Raw genomic sequence first — 12,303 nt, 5'->3', positions numbered from 1 at the left:
TTCTTTTTTTTTTTTTTTTTTGAGACGGAGTCTCACTCTGTCGCCCAGGTGCAGTGGCATGATCTCGGCTCACTGCAACCTCCACCTCCCAGGTTCAAGCAATTCTCCTGCCCCAACCTCCCGAGTAGCTGGGATTACAGGCATGCACCACCATGTCTGGCTAATTTTGTATTTTTAGTAGAGACAGGGTTTCTCCATGTTGGTCAGGCTGGTCTCAAATTCCTGACCTCAGATGATCCACCTGCCTTGGCCTCCCAAAGTGCTGGGATTCCAGGTGTGAGCCACTGGGCCTTGCCCGCCCTTCCTTCCTTCCTTCCTTCCTTCCTTCCTTCCTTCCTTCCTTCCTTCCTTCCTTCCTTCCTTCCTTCCTTCTTTCCTTCCTCCCTCCCTCCCTCTCTCCCTCCCTCCCTCCCTTCCTTCCCTTCTTCTTCTTTATTTTTTTCAATAGGGTCTTGCTCTGTCACCCAGGCTGGAGTGCAGTGGTATGATCATGGCTCACTGAAGCCCTGACCTCTGGCTTAGGTGAGCTCTGGGCTTAGGCGACCCTCTCCTCAGCCTCCCAAGTAGCTGGGACTATAGGCATGCGCCACCACGCCTGGCTAATTTTTGCATTTTTTGTAGAGACAGGGTTTTGCCATGTTGCCTAGGCTGGTCTCGAACTGCTGGGGTCCGGCAATACTCCCACCTTGGCCTCCCAAAGTGCTAGGATTACAGCCATGAGCCACTGTGCCCAGCCTGTTTTTTTTTTTTTTTTTTTTTTTTTTTTTTTTTTTTTTTTTTTTTTGAGACGGAGTCTCGTTCTGTGGCCCAGGCTGGAGTGCAGTGGCCGGATCTCAGCTCACTGCAAGCTCCGCCTCCCGGGTTTATGCCATTCTCCTGCCTCAGCCTCCCGAGTAGCTGGGACCACAGGCGCCCGCCACCTCGCCCGGCTAGTTTTTTGTATTTTTTAGTAGAGATGGGGTTTCACCGTGTTAGCCAGGATGGTCTCGATCTCCTGACCTCGTGATCCGCCCGTCTTGGCCTCCCAAAGTGCTGGGATTACAGGTTTGAGCTACCGTGCCCGGCCTCTAAATCATTTCTATTACAAACGGTGCTGCTATGTACTCAGTCATTTCATCACTGTTTGAGCACATCTGTAGGATACAGTCCTAGGATTGGATTGCTTGGGTAAATAGAGACATTACTTTCTAAAGGTGGAATTTCAGAAATCTGTGACAAGCGTGCATAAGATATTTTTACACTGAAGTTTGGGGCGTGTCAGATCTAGCTAGAAGTTGACTGTCTGTGGGGCTCCTCTCTGATATATTTGATGTTAGGGAATGATGTTTCTGGGTTTGATAGTTTGTTCTCTAAAGAGAAAAGACAGCTCACAGCAGAAAGGTAGCTTTTTGGATTCTAGCCAGGGCTCACTAATTGGATCCCATCTCACTTCACTTCTAGAGGAAGACCACTCAGGAAAACAAGATACCTAGTCCATGCAGCAGTGGGTTCCCCAGTGCCCTGATAGAAAGTTTGAGAAGTTTAGGATTCAGTCCCTAAAAACATATGGACTGAAGAGGCTCTGGCCCTAAAATCACCTTGTTGGGGATAGTGGGAAGGTCCCTGCTATTTTAAAAATATACTGAGGATGTGATTCCTAACACCACAAGATGGGTGGGTGGGTGAATGGATGGATGGCTGGGTGAATGGATGGATGGCCGGGTGAATGGATAGATGGATGAATGAATGGGTAGATGGATGGATGGATGAATGCATGGGTGGATGGATGAATGCATGGATGGATAGATGGATGGATGGATGGATGGATGGATGGATGGATGGATGGATGGATGACTGGATGGGTGGATAGATGGATGGATGGATGAATGAATAGGTGGATGGATGGATACATACGTAGATTCATACATATAGAAAGGCAAATAGTGATCAAACAAATATGAACTTAGACCTGCTTTACCTAATAAGGTAACTTCTTTGAGCTCCTTGAACCTCAGTCTCTGACTGTAATAGGATTAACAATGCCTTTTTTGTGTGTGGGACTATAGTGACAAACCAACAGATGATGTACGTAAAGGCCCTAGCGTGGTCCTGGCACACAGTGGGTACCCATATATGGTGGTAGTTGCTATCATTTACTATGAGTGGGCATTCTCTGATTGGTGTACATTGAAAGCATTTTTTTTTTTTTTTTTTTTTTTTTTTACTTTGCAGGAGCCAGGTTACACCCTGTTTGACCCTGCCTTCATAGGGATGACTCTGTAAAGTAGGGGCTCTCAGCCTTCTTTCCCTCCCAGCATGCACAGTGGGTGACACTGGGGTGCCTGACACACTCCCAGCATGCATTTCACAGGGCAGGATTTCTGGCAACACTCATTTCTCTCCAGGCCAGGAAAGCAACCTAGAATCAACTTACATTTACATTAAAACAATACATAAATAAAGGAAAGAGAAGGCAATAACCCTCAGACTTTGGTCTCCTGGCTAAAATGTATTTGCAAAACAGCACACAGCTTGCACCTGCTGCCCTCTAGCGTAATAATGAGGGTGGGTGGAGGTACCCATGGGATGGCCTATTCCAGTTGTCAGAGGGGTGGCTGCTATTCCCCACATGGTTATGGAATGCTCCTCTCTTGGGCCTTTGCTGTGTGCCAGGCAGAGGTGCTAGGTCCTCTCTGCAGTGTGCAGTGACCCTGGGGAACCACAGACATTCAGGACCCTGGCTGGTAGCTCAGTTGCTTGACTAAGGGGGTCAGGCTTGCCAGGCCCAGGCGTTAGGCAAACCCAGGCCTGACCTGCCAAAGCAGCTGCTTTAAGCCTCAGAATCTTCCACTGGGCAATGGAATCCTACCTCACCTGACTCCTCCCAGCACCCCCTCCCCTCAGTCCATGGGGACTAAGTGTTCTCTCCCCTGTGTCCCCACAGCACTTTGTTCCCACAGCTATTAAAGTACTCATTGTTGGCTCTAAATACATCTCTCCTCCTTCCAAAGCAATATTCTTTTTGTTTTGTTTGCTAGAGATTTTATGCAATCTCAAATTCTTTGTTAAAATGGCCCTGGGGTTTACATTATTTTCTATCTAGGAGATTAGAGTTGAAAACATAAATTGGTGGTTTGGAATTCCACTGAGTTCTTCTCTTTAGATAGAAAGAATTGTGGAAAGTCCGGCTTGTCCAGAACCCTCACTATGGGCACTGTCCTTGAATCCTGCTCTCATTCATTCTGCAGTCAGCCAGTCATTCAACGAACACTTACTGAACTCCCACCTTTGTGCCACTATGCTAGGCGCTGGGTATATTTGGATGGAAAGGACCTTGGCTATGTTTTAGAGACCAACACAATGTGGTTATCTAGCTTTAGACTTTGCTGACGTACTAAAATCTATCTTTTTTTTTTTTTTTTTTTTTTTGAGACAGGTCTCACTCTGTCGCCCAGGCTGGAGTGCAGTGGCATGATCTTGACTCACTGCAGCCTGACCTCCTGGGATCAAGTGGTCCTTCCACCTCAACCTCCCAAGTAGCTAGGACTACAGGCACGCAATACCATGCCTGGCTATTTTTTTTTTTTTTTTTTTTTTTTTTGGTAGATGTGGGTTTTTGCCATGTTGCCCAGGCATGTCTTGAACTCCTGGCCTCAAGCAATCCTCCTGCCTCAGCCTCTCAAAGTGCTGGGATTACAGGCATGAGCCAACACACCTGTCCGAAACCTCATTTTTTACAGCATAAGAAGTCAATTTCGGCCAGGTGTGGTAGCTCACGCCTGTAATCCCAGCACTTTGGGAGGCCAAGGTGGGCTGATCACTTGACCAAGAGTTTGAGACCAGCCTGGTCAATATGGTGAAACCTCGCCTCTACTAAAAATACAAAAACATAAGCCAGGTATGGGGGGCACATACCTGTAATCCCAGCTATTCAGGTGGCTGAAGCATGAGAATCTCTTGAAGCCAGGAGGTGGAAGTTGCACTGAGCTGAGATCGCGCCACTGCACTCCAACCTGGGAAACAGAGTGGCGAGACTCTGCCTCAAGTAAAACAAACAAAAAAGAAGTCAACTTGTAGGATTCCTTTCTGAACACAATTTCCTAGAGATTTGAGACCACCTCTATTTTTTAAAAATAATATTTTTTAAAAATCATATTTTTAAACTTTAAATTGTGATTTAAAAAACACATTCTACTTTTAAAAATCTACAACATCTATTTACTCACCAAAGATTGTATAAGGCACTCTGCCGAGAGAGGGGTTGGGGAAGCATAAAGAAGAAAATACAAAGTCCCAGCCGGGCATAGTGGCTCACGCCTATAATCCCAGCACTTTGGGAGGCCGAGGCGGGTGGATCACGAGGTTAGGAGATCGAGACCATCCTGGCTAACACGGTGAAACCCCGTCTTTACTAAATATACAAAAAATTAGCCGGGCATAGTGGCGGGCACCTGTAGTCCCAGCTACTCGGGAGGCTGAGGCAGGAGAATGGCGTGAACCTGGGAGGCGGAACTTGCAGTGAGCCAAGATCGCGCCACTGCACTCCAGCCTGGGCGACAGAACGAGACTCTGTCTCAAAAAAAAAAAAGAAAACACAAAGTCCCTATACCTTCTAGAAACCTAAATCTAAATAACAGAAGCCGCATGTCGACAAAACTCAGCCTCTTCTTTCACTTGCGACTGCAGTGGTACTCATTCGTCTGTTCATTCAGTCGTGTGTATTTGGGGCACGTGCTATGTGCATAGGCTGTGATAGGTGCTCTGGAGCCTGTGGAAGAAGTCTCACATGTGTCCCTGCCTTCGAGGCCCTAGGGAGAGAAGGGAGTTCAGAGTCAAGTAGAATAATAGGCCACGGTGACTCCTGGCCAAGGAGCCCAGCACCAGCCTTTTGGAGAAGACTTTGCAGCTTCGGAGGAATGGAAAGCCCTTAGGGGAAGGAAGGGGGACATTCAGGTTTGCGTTAGGAATTTCTCATCAGAAACTGAGATGTGACAAGGGGGAGAATGGGTTCCAAACAATGCCCACCGCAAGGCAGGCCCAGGAACAGAGCCAAGAAAGGGTGGGATATGATGTGGAATGTGATGCTATGTGAGGCTGAATCTGCTGCCTTCAGGGGCCACCCTTTCTAATTTGTTCCCTTTTCTCCCCTCACTCAGATTCTCTGCTACTTATTCAAGGTGACACAATGCCCTTCACACTCCACCTGAGGTCCCGCCTTCCCACTGCCCTAAGGAGTTTGATTCTACAAAAGAAACCAAACATCAGAAATACATCCAGCATGGCTGGGGGTAAGTGGTGCCAGATAGTTAAAAAAAAAAAAAAAAAAAAAAAAAAAAGAAAGTTCCTGGGAAATACCAGCTGTGTAGGGCCCACACACTCCTGAGACTTCTAGATTCTGCATAGGAAACAGAAAGTAAGAGCAGAATATTAGCTTCAGTCACTACTTAACTTCCCAGAAGAAACTGGAACCTTGGATTAGACTCAAGGTGTGGAAACCCATCAGATGGGTCTAATGACACCCAGTTCGGCTTGGTCACCTCAGCCCCATATGGGGAACCACCAGTGGGCTCAGGTGATGAAAAGGGTTGTCCCTTCCCAGAAAAGTGCCCCCAGGTTACACTGTAGTTTAATCAGATTTTGATTCAGACCAATTCTTCCTACCCTTGACTGGTCTTATTCTCTGGGTGGCACCCATCCTCCTACTGTATTCCGGGAGTGAAACCAAAGGCTCTAAAAGGTCCTGCAAGAGAAAACAGATACCAAATTTGTCACTGACCTAAGTCCAAGCAAAATTTCACATTAAAAAAGACTCTTCTGGTTATGGTATAAGTGCCCAAGGAAAAACCATCAGCACTGTCTAAAGTACTAGAGCAAGACCATTTTCCTTTAGTTTATTAACATGCCTGGCCTCTGTTGCTATATATGGGCTAACAGAGTTAACTGCTGAATAACAAAGCACTCTTAAACTTAGTGGCTTAAAACCATAATTCTCACAATGCTGCAATCAAGGCTGGTCTTAGCAGGGCACCTCTTCTGCTCCATGTGGTGTCTGTTGGGGATAGACCATCCAAGATGGCTTCTTCCTGACATGTCTGGCATCCAGTGGGATGGCTGGAACATCTGAGACTGGCTGAACATTTCCTGTCCATGAAACCTCTTCAATAGTGATAGCCAAACTTCTTTACATGGGAGCTCAGTACGCCATGAGACAGATTCCAAGAGAATAAGTCCTAATGCCCAAACTCATACCAAGCCTCTGCTTGCATCACACTTACTAATGTCCCATTGGCCAAAGCAAGTCACACGGCCAAGGCCAGAGTCAATGGGGAAGGGGCTACAATGGGGTGTGAATACTGGGGAGCAGAGTTTATATAAATTGGTGCAAAAGTAATTGCAGTTTTTGCCATTACTTTTATTTTTTAAAAAATGGCAAAAATCGCAATTACTTTTGCACTACCTAATATATACATAGAGCGCCACCAAGGTATTAGTCTACAACAACCCATTATATATGAGCAGCGAACACCAGCTTAACCCCAGGTTGACAACTGCTTGCTAAGACTCTGGGGAGGCAACAGAGCGGATCAGCCAGGGCCTTGGAGCCTGGAGGGAGAAAGTCTGAGTGTGAGTCCCAGCTTCACTCCTTACTAGCAAACTGCGACCTTTCTAAGCCTCACCTACACAATGAAAGTAGCAGCAGAACCTTCCCAGTGGGACTGTCGGGAGGGGCACCTGAGCTGTTCCTGCTGCTGTGAAATGCTCCTCAAGTAGAGAAGCTCATTTTACCAAACAGCTGGAAAACTCCAGCTTGGAGCTGTCTTCTGCGATTAGACATGTTAAAGGGTGTTTTTTCCTCTCTCTTGTCATTAAGTTAAAAAAAAATGATTTTGAGGTAAAAGGACTCAGAGAAATTACTCAGTTTATCTACAAAGAAAAGTGTTACTGCCTTCCATGGAGCCCAAGGCACCTGGGGGATGCACAAATCACCAGACCATAAAGTATCCTCCAAAAAGGTGAGGCCTCCAGAGTCCACCATCCTCTCCAGAAAGAGACCATGCAGGCTTCTATTCTGTGTCTGTTACTAATGGGGACAACCTGGGGACTTTTCTGTTCATCTCCAGCCATGGAGATGAACAAAACCAAAACATAGTACCCTGCAAAGTTCATTTAATTAAAAAGGAAACAAAAGGGCCAGACGCGATGGCTCACGCCTGTAATCCCACACTTTGGGACGCCAAAGCGGGTGGATCACCTGAGGTCAGGAGTTCAAGACCAGCCTGGCCAATGTGGAGAAATCCCATCTCTATTAAAAATACAAAAATTAGCTGAGCATGGTGGCATGCGCCTGTAGTCCCAGTTACTTGGGAAGCTGAGGCAGGAGAAGCACTTGAACCCAGGAGGCAGAGGCTGCAGTGAGCCGAGGTCACACCATTGCACTCCAGCCTGGGAAACAAGAGCGAAACTCTGTCTCAAGAAAAAAAAAAAAAAAAAAAAAAAAAAAAAGGAAACAAAGAAGCTTTGTGCACATACCATCCTGATTTATTGTATTAAAAATACAATTTGTGCTGGCTGTAGTAGCTCACACCTGTAATCCCAGCACTTTGGGAGGCCGAAGCGGGTGGGCTGCCTAAGGTCAGGAGTTTAAGATCAGTCTGCCCAACATGGCAAAACCCCATCTCTACTAAAAATACAAAAACATTAGCCGGGCATGGTGGCATGCGCCTGTAATCCCAGCTACTCAGGAAGCTAAGGCAGGGGAATCGCTTGAAAACTGGAGGTGGAGGTTGCAGTAAGCCCAGATCCCATCACTGTACTCTAGCCTGGGCAACAGAGGGAGACTCCATCTCAAAAAAAAAAAAAAAAAAAATCCAGTTTGTTCTCACAAGGGGCTTTGGTGGTAAGAAGCGGGTGAGTAGGGAGTGGGAGGCCTCTAAGCCAGCTGAATCCCCTCCCACCTCGCTCCAGATCATTTTCAGAGCCCTGCTGGGCTTGCTTGAGACCGGCATCAGGTTCCTTGGGCTTTCGGCAGCTGGGGGTGTCTCACGTGTCCTCATTTGGAAAGTCTGCTTGTAGCATTGGCAGGCACTGTGGCGACTGTGATAATGAGCTCTGGGCACCGCAATTCGAGTAGGAGCCGGTCCTGGATATTCCCAACAGATGGTTGCATCTGTTTCACTCCCCAGTCCCCATGGAGGACAGCGCTGCCCTCCTAGGGAAACCCAGTGCCTGAAGCCCAGCAGGGGCCACTCCGTGATGAAGTGAGGCGAGCTCCACGGGCACCCGTCCCAGGTTTAAATGCCGGCTGTGCCGTGCAGTAGCTGTGTGACCCTGGGAAAGTCACTTCATCTCTCTGAGCCTTGTTCCCCTCATCTATAAAATATAATTACATGTGCAGATGACTTGGCATGGGGAGTCCGGCACATAAAAAGCACTCAGTAAATATTCGCCAACAAGATTATTGCAGGAGAGAAAGGGACGTGGGTTGATACAGCAAATCTGACAGGGCAATTGTCCTCAAGGGTACTTCTCCAGTAGAACATAATTATTATTATTATTTTTGGAGATGGATTCTCACTCTGTCACCCAGGCTGGAGTGCAGTGGCATAATCTCAGCTCACTGTAGCCTCCATCTCCCAGGTGCAAGCAATTCTCCTATCTCAGCCTCCCAAGTAGTTGGGATTACAGGCATGCACCACCATACCTGGCTAATTTTTGTATTTTTAGTAGAGATGGGGTTTCACCATGTTGGCCAGGCTGGTCTCGAACTTCTGACCTCAGGTGATCCGCCAACCTCGGCCTCCCAAAGTGCTGGGATTACAGGTGTGAGCCACCACACCCAGCCCGATAGAACATAATTATGTTTTTCTTCAGGATGGTCTTAATTTTAGAATATTGTGAAAAGCACAGAGAAGCAAATGACCAACATGCACAGCTCTGTCACCTGAGGCATTAACTTGTAATGTCCTTCCTTCTAGTTCTAGTAGATGTTCTTTGGTGTCTGCGCATTCAAGGGTTAGGTATTTATTGTAGTCTTCGCTATCTGGGCTTATTTATAGCCCTCTGTTTTGGGAAGGCTTTCCAGTTATTTGAAAGGATTTGGGTGTTGTGATCTAAGCTGTTTCTGCTTTAGGGGGCACCTGAAGCCCAGTAACGCTGTCATTCTTGCAGCCTCAGTACAGGTGTGGCTTTGATGGTCTTGGACAAGATCTAGGAGGATTCTCTGGTTTACCAGGCAGAGACTCTTGTTCTCTTCCCTTACTTTCTCCCAGAGTCTCTCTCTCTCTGTTTTGAGCCACCTAAAGCTGGGGGTGGAGTGACACAAGCACCCCTGTAGCCACCGCCACTGTGAGTGTGCTGGGCCAGACCTGAAGCCAGCACAGCACTGGGTCTTACCCAAGCCCTGCTGTAACCACTCCCTGGCAACTGCCTGTGTTCGCTCAAGGCCGTAGGGCTCTGCAATTAGCAGGTAGCAAAACCAGCCAGGCCTGTGTCCCTCCCTGCAGGGCGCTGAGTTCCCCCAGGCCCTGGGTGAGTCCAGAAGAGCCATCTGGGCATCAGGGACTACAGCCAAAAACCTTAGATGTCTACCCAGTGTTCTATTGTATTGCGGCTGAGCTGGCACTCAAATTATAGGACACAGTCCTTTCCACTCTTCCCTCCCCTTTCCTTCTAGTTCTTTCACTCACTGATTTTATAAAAAGGAGAATTTGTCCAATACATTGTTTCATTACCTAGTATAGTTCCTTTAATGACACATCACAGACATCTTTTAACATAATCATTACATATTTCTTCTGTAACCATAATTTTAAACATCTACGCAGGATTTCATTGAACAGTAACTTTAGTCCCTGCTTCCTGAACACCGAGGTGCTCAATAACTTACATACATTACCTCCCTGAGGTCTCTTGGAGGTAGGCATGGTTGCTGCCATCTTATAGATGGGGAGGCCGAGGCTAGGACATGCAAAGCCGCAGCCCAAGGTCACACAACTGGTCAGAGACAGGATCAGTATTCGAGTGCAGGTGTGTTTATCTCCAAAGCCAAAGGACTTCCATTGCGGAGGAAGGCTGGCTGCCCCCAGAGGAGGCTACAGCATGTAGTAGGATTCATTTCATGGCAATTCATCAAGCTGTAGGTTTGTGTGTGTTTGATTGAAGCGTTACCTACACTTTTTTGAGTGGGGCTCTGCAATTAGCAGGTAGCGAAACCAGCCAGGCCTGTGTCCTTCCCTGCAGGGTGGTGTACACTTTTTTGAGTGTAGGTAATGCTTCAATCAAAATTTACATTAGGCCTGTTGCAGTGGCTCACACCTGTAAGCCCAGCACTCTGGGAGTCCAAGACAGGCAGATCACTTGAGCCCAGGCATTTAAGATCAGCCTGGCCACCGTAGTGAAACCCCATCTCTACTAAAAATACAAAAATTAGCTGGGCACAGTGGTGCATGCCTATGGTCCCAGCTACTTGGGAGGCTGAGGCATGAGAATCACTTGAACCCGGGAGGCAGAGTTTGCAATGAGCCAAGATTAAGCCACTGCACTCCAGCATGGGTGACAAAGCCAGACTCTGTCTCTAAAAAAAAAAAAAAGAAAGAAAAAAAAGAATTCCATTGGAAGTTGGGTATGGTGATGTGTACCTGTATTTCCAGCTACTTGGCAGGCTGAAGCGGGAGGGTCACTTGAGCCCAGGAATTCAAGGCCAGCCTGAGCAACATAGCAAGACCTTGTCACTTTAAAAAAATCAGAAAGGGGCCAGGCGCAATGGCTCATGCCTGTAATCCCAGCACTTTGGGAGGCCGAGGCGGGTGGATCACCTGAGGTCAGGGGTTCAAGACCAGCCTGGCCAACATGGACCAGTTGGCCCAACATGGGCCAGCAAATATCCTATGTGTATTTTTAGTCTGTACTAAAAATACAAACAATGAGCTGGGTGTGGTGGCAGATGCCTGTGTTCCCAGCTACTCAGGGGGCTGAGGCAGGAGAATTGCTTGAACCCAGGAGGTGGAGGTTGCAGTGAGCCAAGATTGTACCATTGCACTCCAGCCTGGGCAACAAGCGTGAAACTCCGCCTCAAAAAAAAAAAAAAAATCAGAAAGTGTCTGCCAATAAACAGCTGACTATACATTTTCCCCTTCTCCCGCCATACCCAGAGCTCCGACCAGCCAGCCTGGTGGTCCTGCCCAGGTCCCTTGCTCCAGCGTTTGAAAGATTCTGCCAGGCCAACACTGGTCCTCTGCCCCTGCTGGGCCAGAGTGAGCCAGAAAAGTGGATGCTGCCCGCTCAAGGTGCTGTCTCAGAGACCAGGTAAAAAGCTTGGGTTACTGTGAGTTAAAGCTTGGGAGTGTCCAGGTGCTGTAGCCAGGTGTCTCTGTTATCCGGGACCTCTCTGTCCAACCTCAGGGACCTTCACAGTGCCTGGCACAGAACCTCACTCATGACTGTTGCTCAGGAACGAGCTGCCCTCCCCACTGTTCTGACCCCTTCCCCATCACCTGGCCCCTGCGCTGGCTAAGATCTGTGGGATCATGGAGAAAGTCCAGCCCTGGAGAAATCCCACTGACTCCACCATCTGTCCACTTCATCGCCCAAGCCAGAAACCCGCCTGCACAGGATTAGGAAGAAAATAAAAAATACTTGCATTACCAGGACCCAGAGACAGATTTTGTGTCTATTCTCCCAGGCTTTTAAACTAGAACCTATCTAGCAAATGGCTCCACTGATTCTGGGTCGGTGTACCTCTCCCGCAAGTCTACCTTTCGTATGGCACCAGCACAGACTGGCATCTTCCCTGGCCTAGCCCGAGTCTCATCCTTCTTTCCCCTACCCTGTCATCGTCTGCTCTCCTAGCAGAGTGACTTTTTCTAATGCTAAACCGGATCATGTGGCTATCTTCTTAAAACCCCTTCAGACTGGGTGCCGTGGTTCATGCCTATAATCCCAGTACTTTGGGAGGCTGAGGCAGGAGGATGGCTTGAGCCCAGGAGTTTGAGACCAGCCTGGGCAACATAGGGAAGACCTGGTCTCTACAAAATTTTATTTATTTATTTATTTATTTTTTGAGACAGAGTCTCGCTCTGTCGCCCAGGCTGGAGTGCAGTGGCCGGATCTCAGCTCACTGCAAGCTCCGCCTCCCGGGTTCACGCCATTCTCCTGCCTCAACCTCCCGAGTAGCTGGGACTACAGGCGCCCGCCACCTCGCCCGGCTAGTTTTTTGTATTTTTTAGTAGAGACGGGGTTTCACCGTGTTAGCCAGGATGGTCTCGATCTCCTGACCTCGTGATCCGCGCGTCTCGGCCTCCCAAAGTGCTGGGATTACAGCCTTGA

General features: G+C 48.0%; 1 protein-coding gene across 7 annotated transcripts in view; it reads left to right on the top strand.

Annotated features, from left to right (window-relative positions):
* Positions 1–12,303, top strand: part of DGLUCY (D-glutamate cyclase) — a 162,575-nt gene that overhangs the window by 96,332 nt on the left and 53,940 nt on the right. For all 7 annotated transcript variants that reach the window (XM_050799063.1, XM_050799069.1, XM_050799066.1 and 4 more), the window contains 2 exons: positions 5,136–5,267; positions 11,130–11,283. In XM_050799063.1, coding sequence (XP_050655020.1) covers positions 5,136–5,267; positions 11,130–11,283 — 286 coding nt within the window. The remainder of the gene's footprint in view (positions 1–5,135; positions 5,268–11,129; positions 11,284–12,303) is intronic.

The sequence above is a fragment of the Macaca thibetana genome, chromosome 7 (assembly GCF_024542745.1).
Source record: "Macaca thibetana thibetana isolate TM-01 chromosome 7, ASM2454274v1, whole genome shotgun sequence".
Lineage (NCBI taxonomy): Eukaryota > Metazoa > Chordata > Mammalia > Primates > Cercopithecidae > Macaca > Macaca thibetana.
The sequence above is the reverse complement of the archived record's forward strand: the minus strand, read 5'-3'. Positions and strand labels throughout refer to the sequence as shown.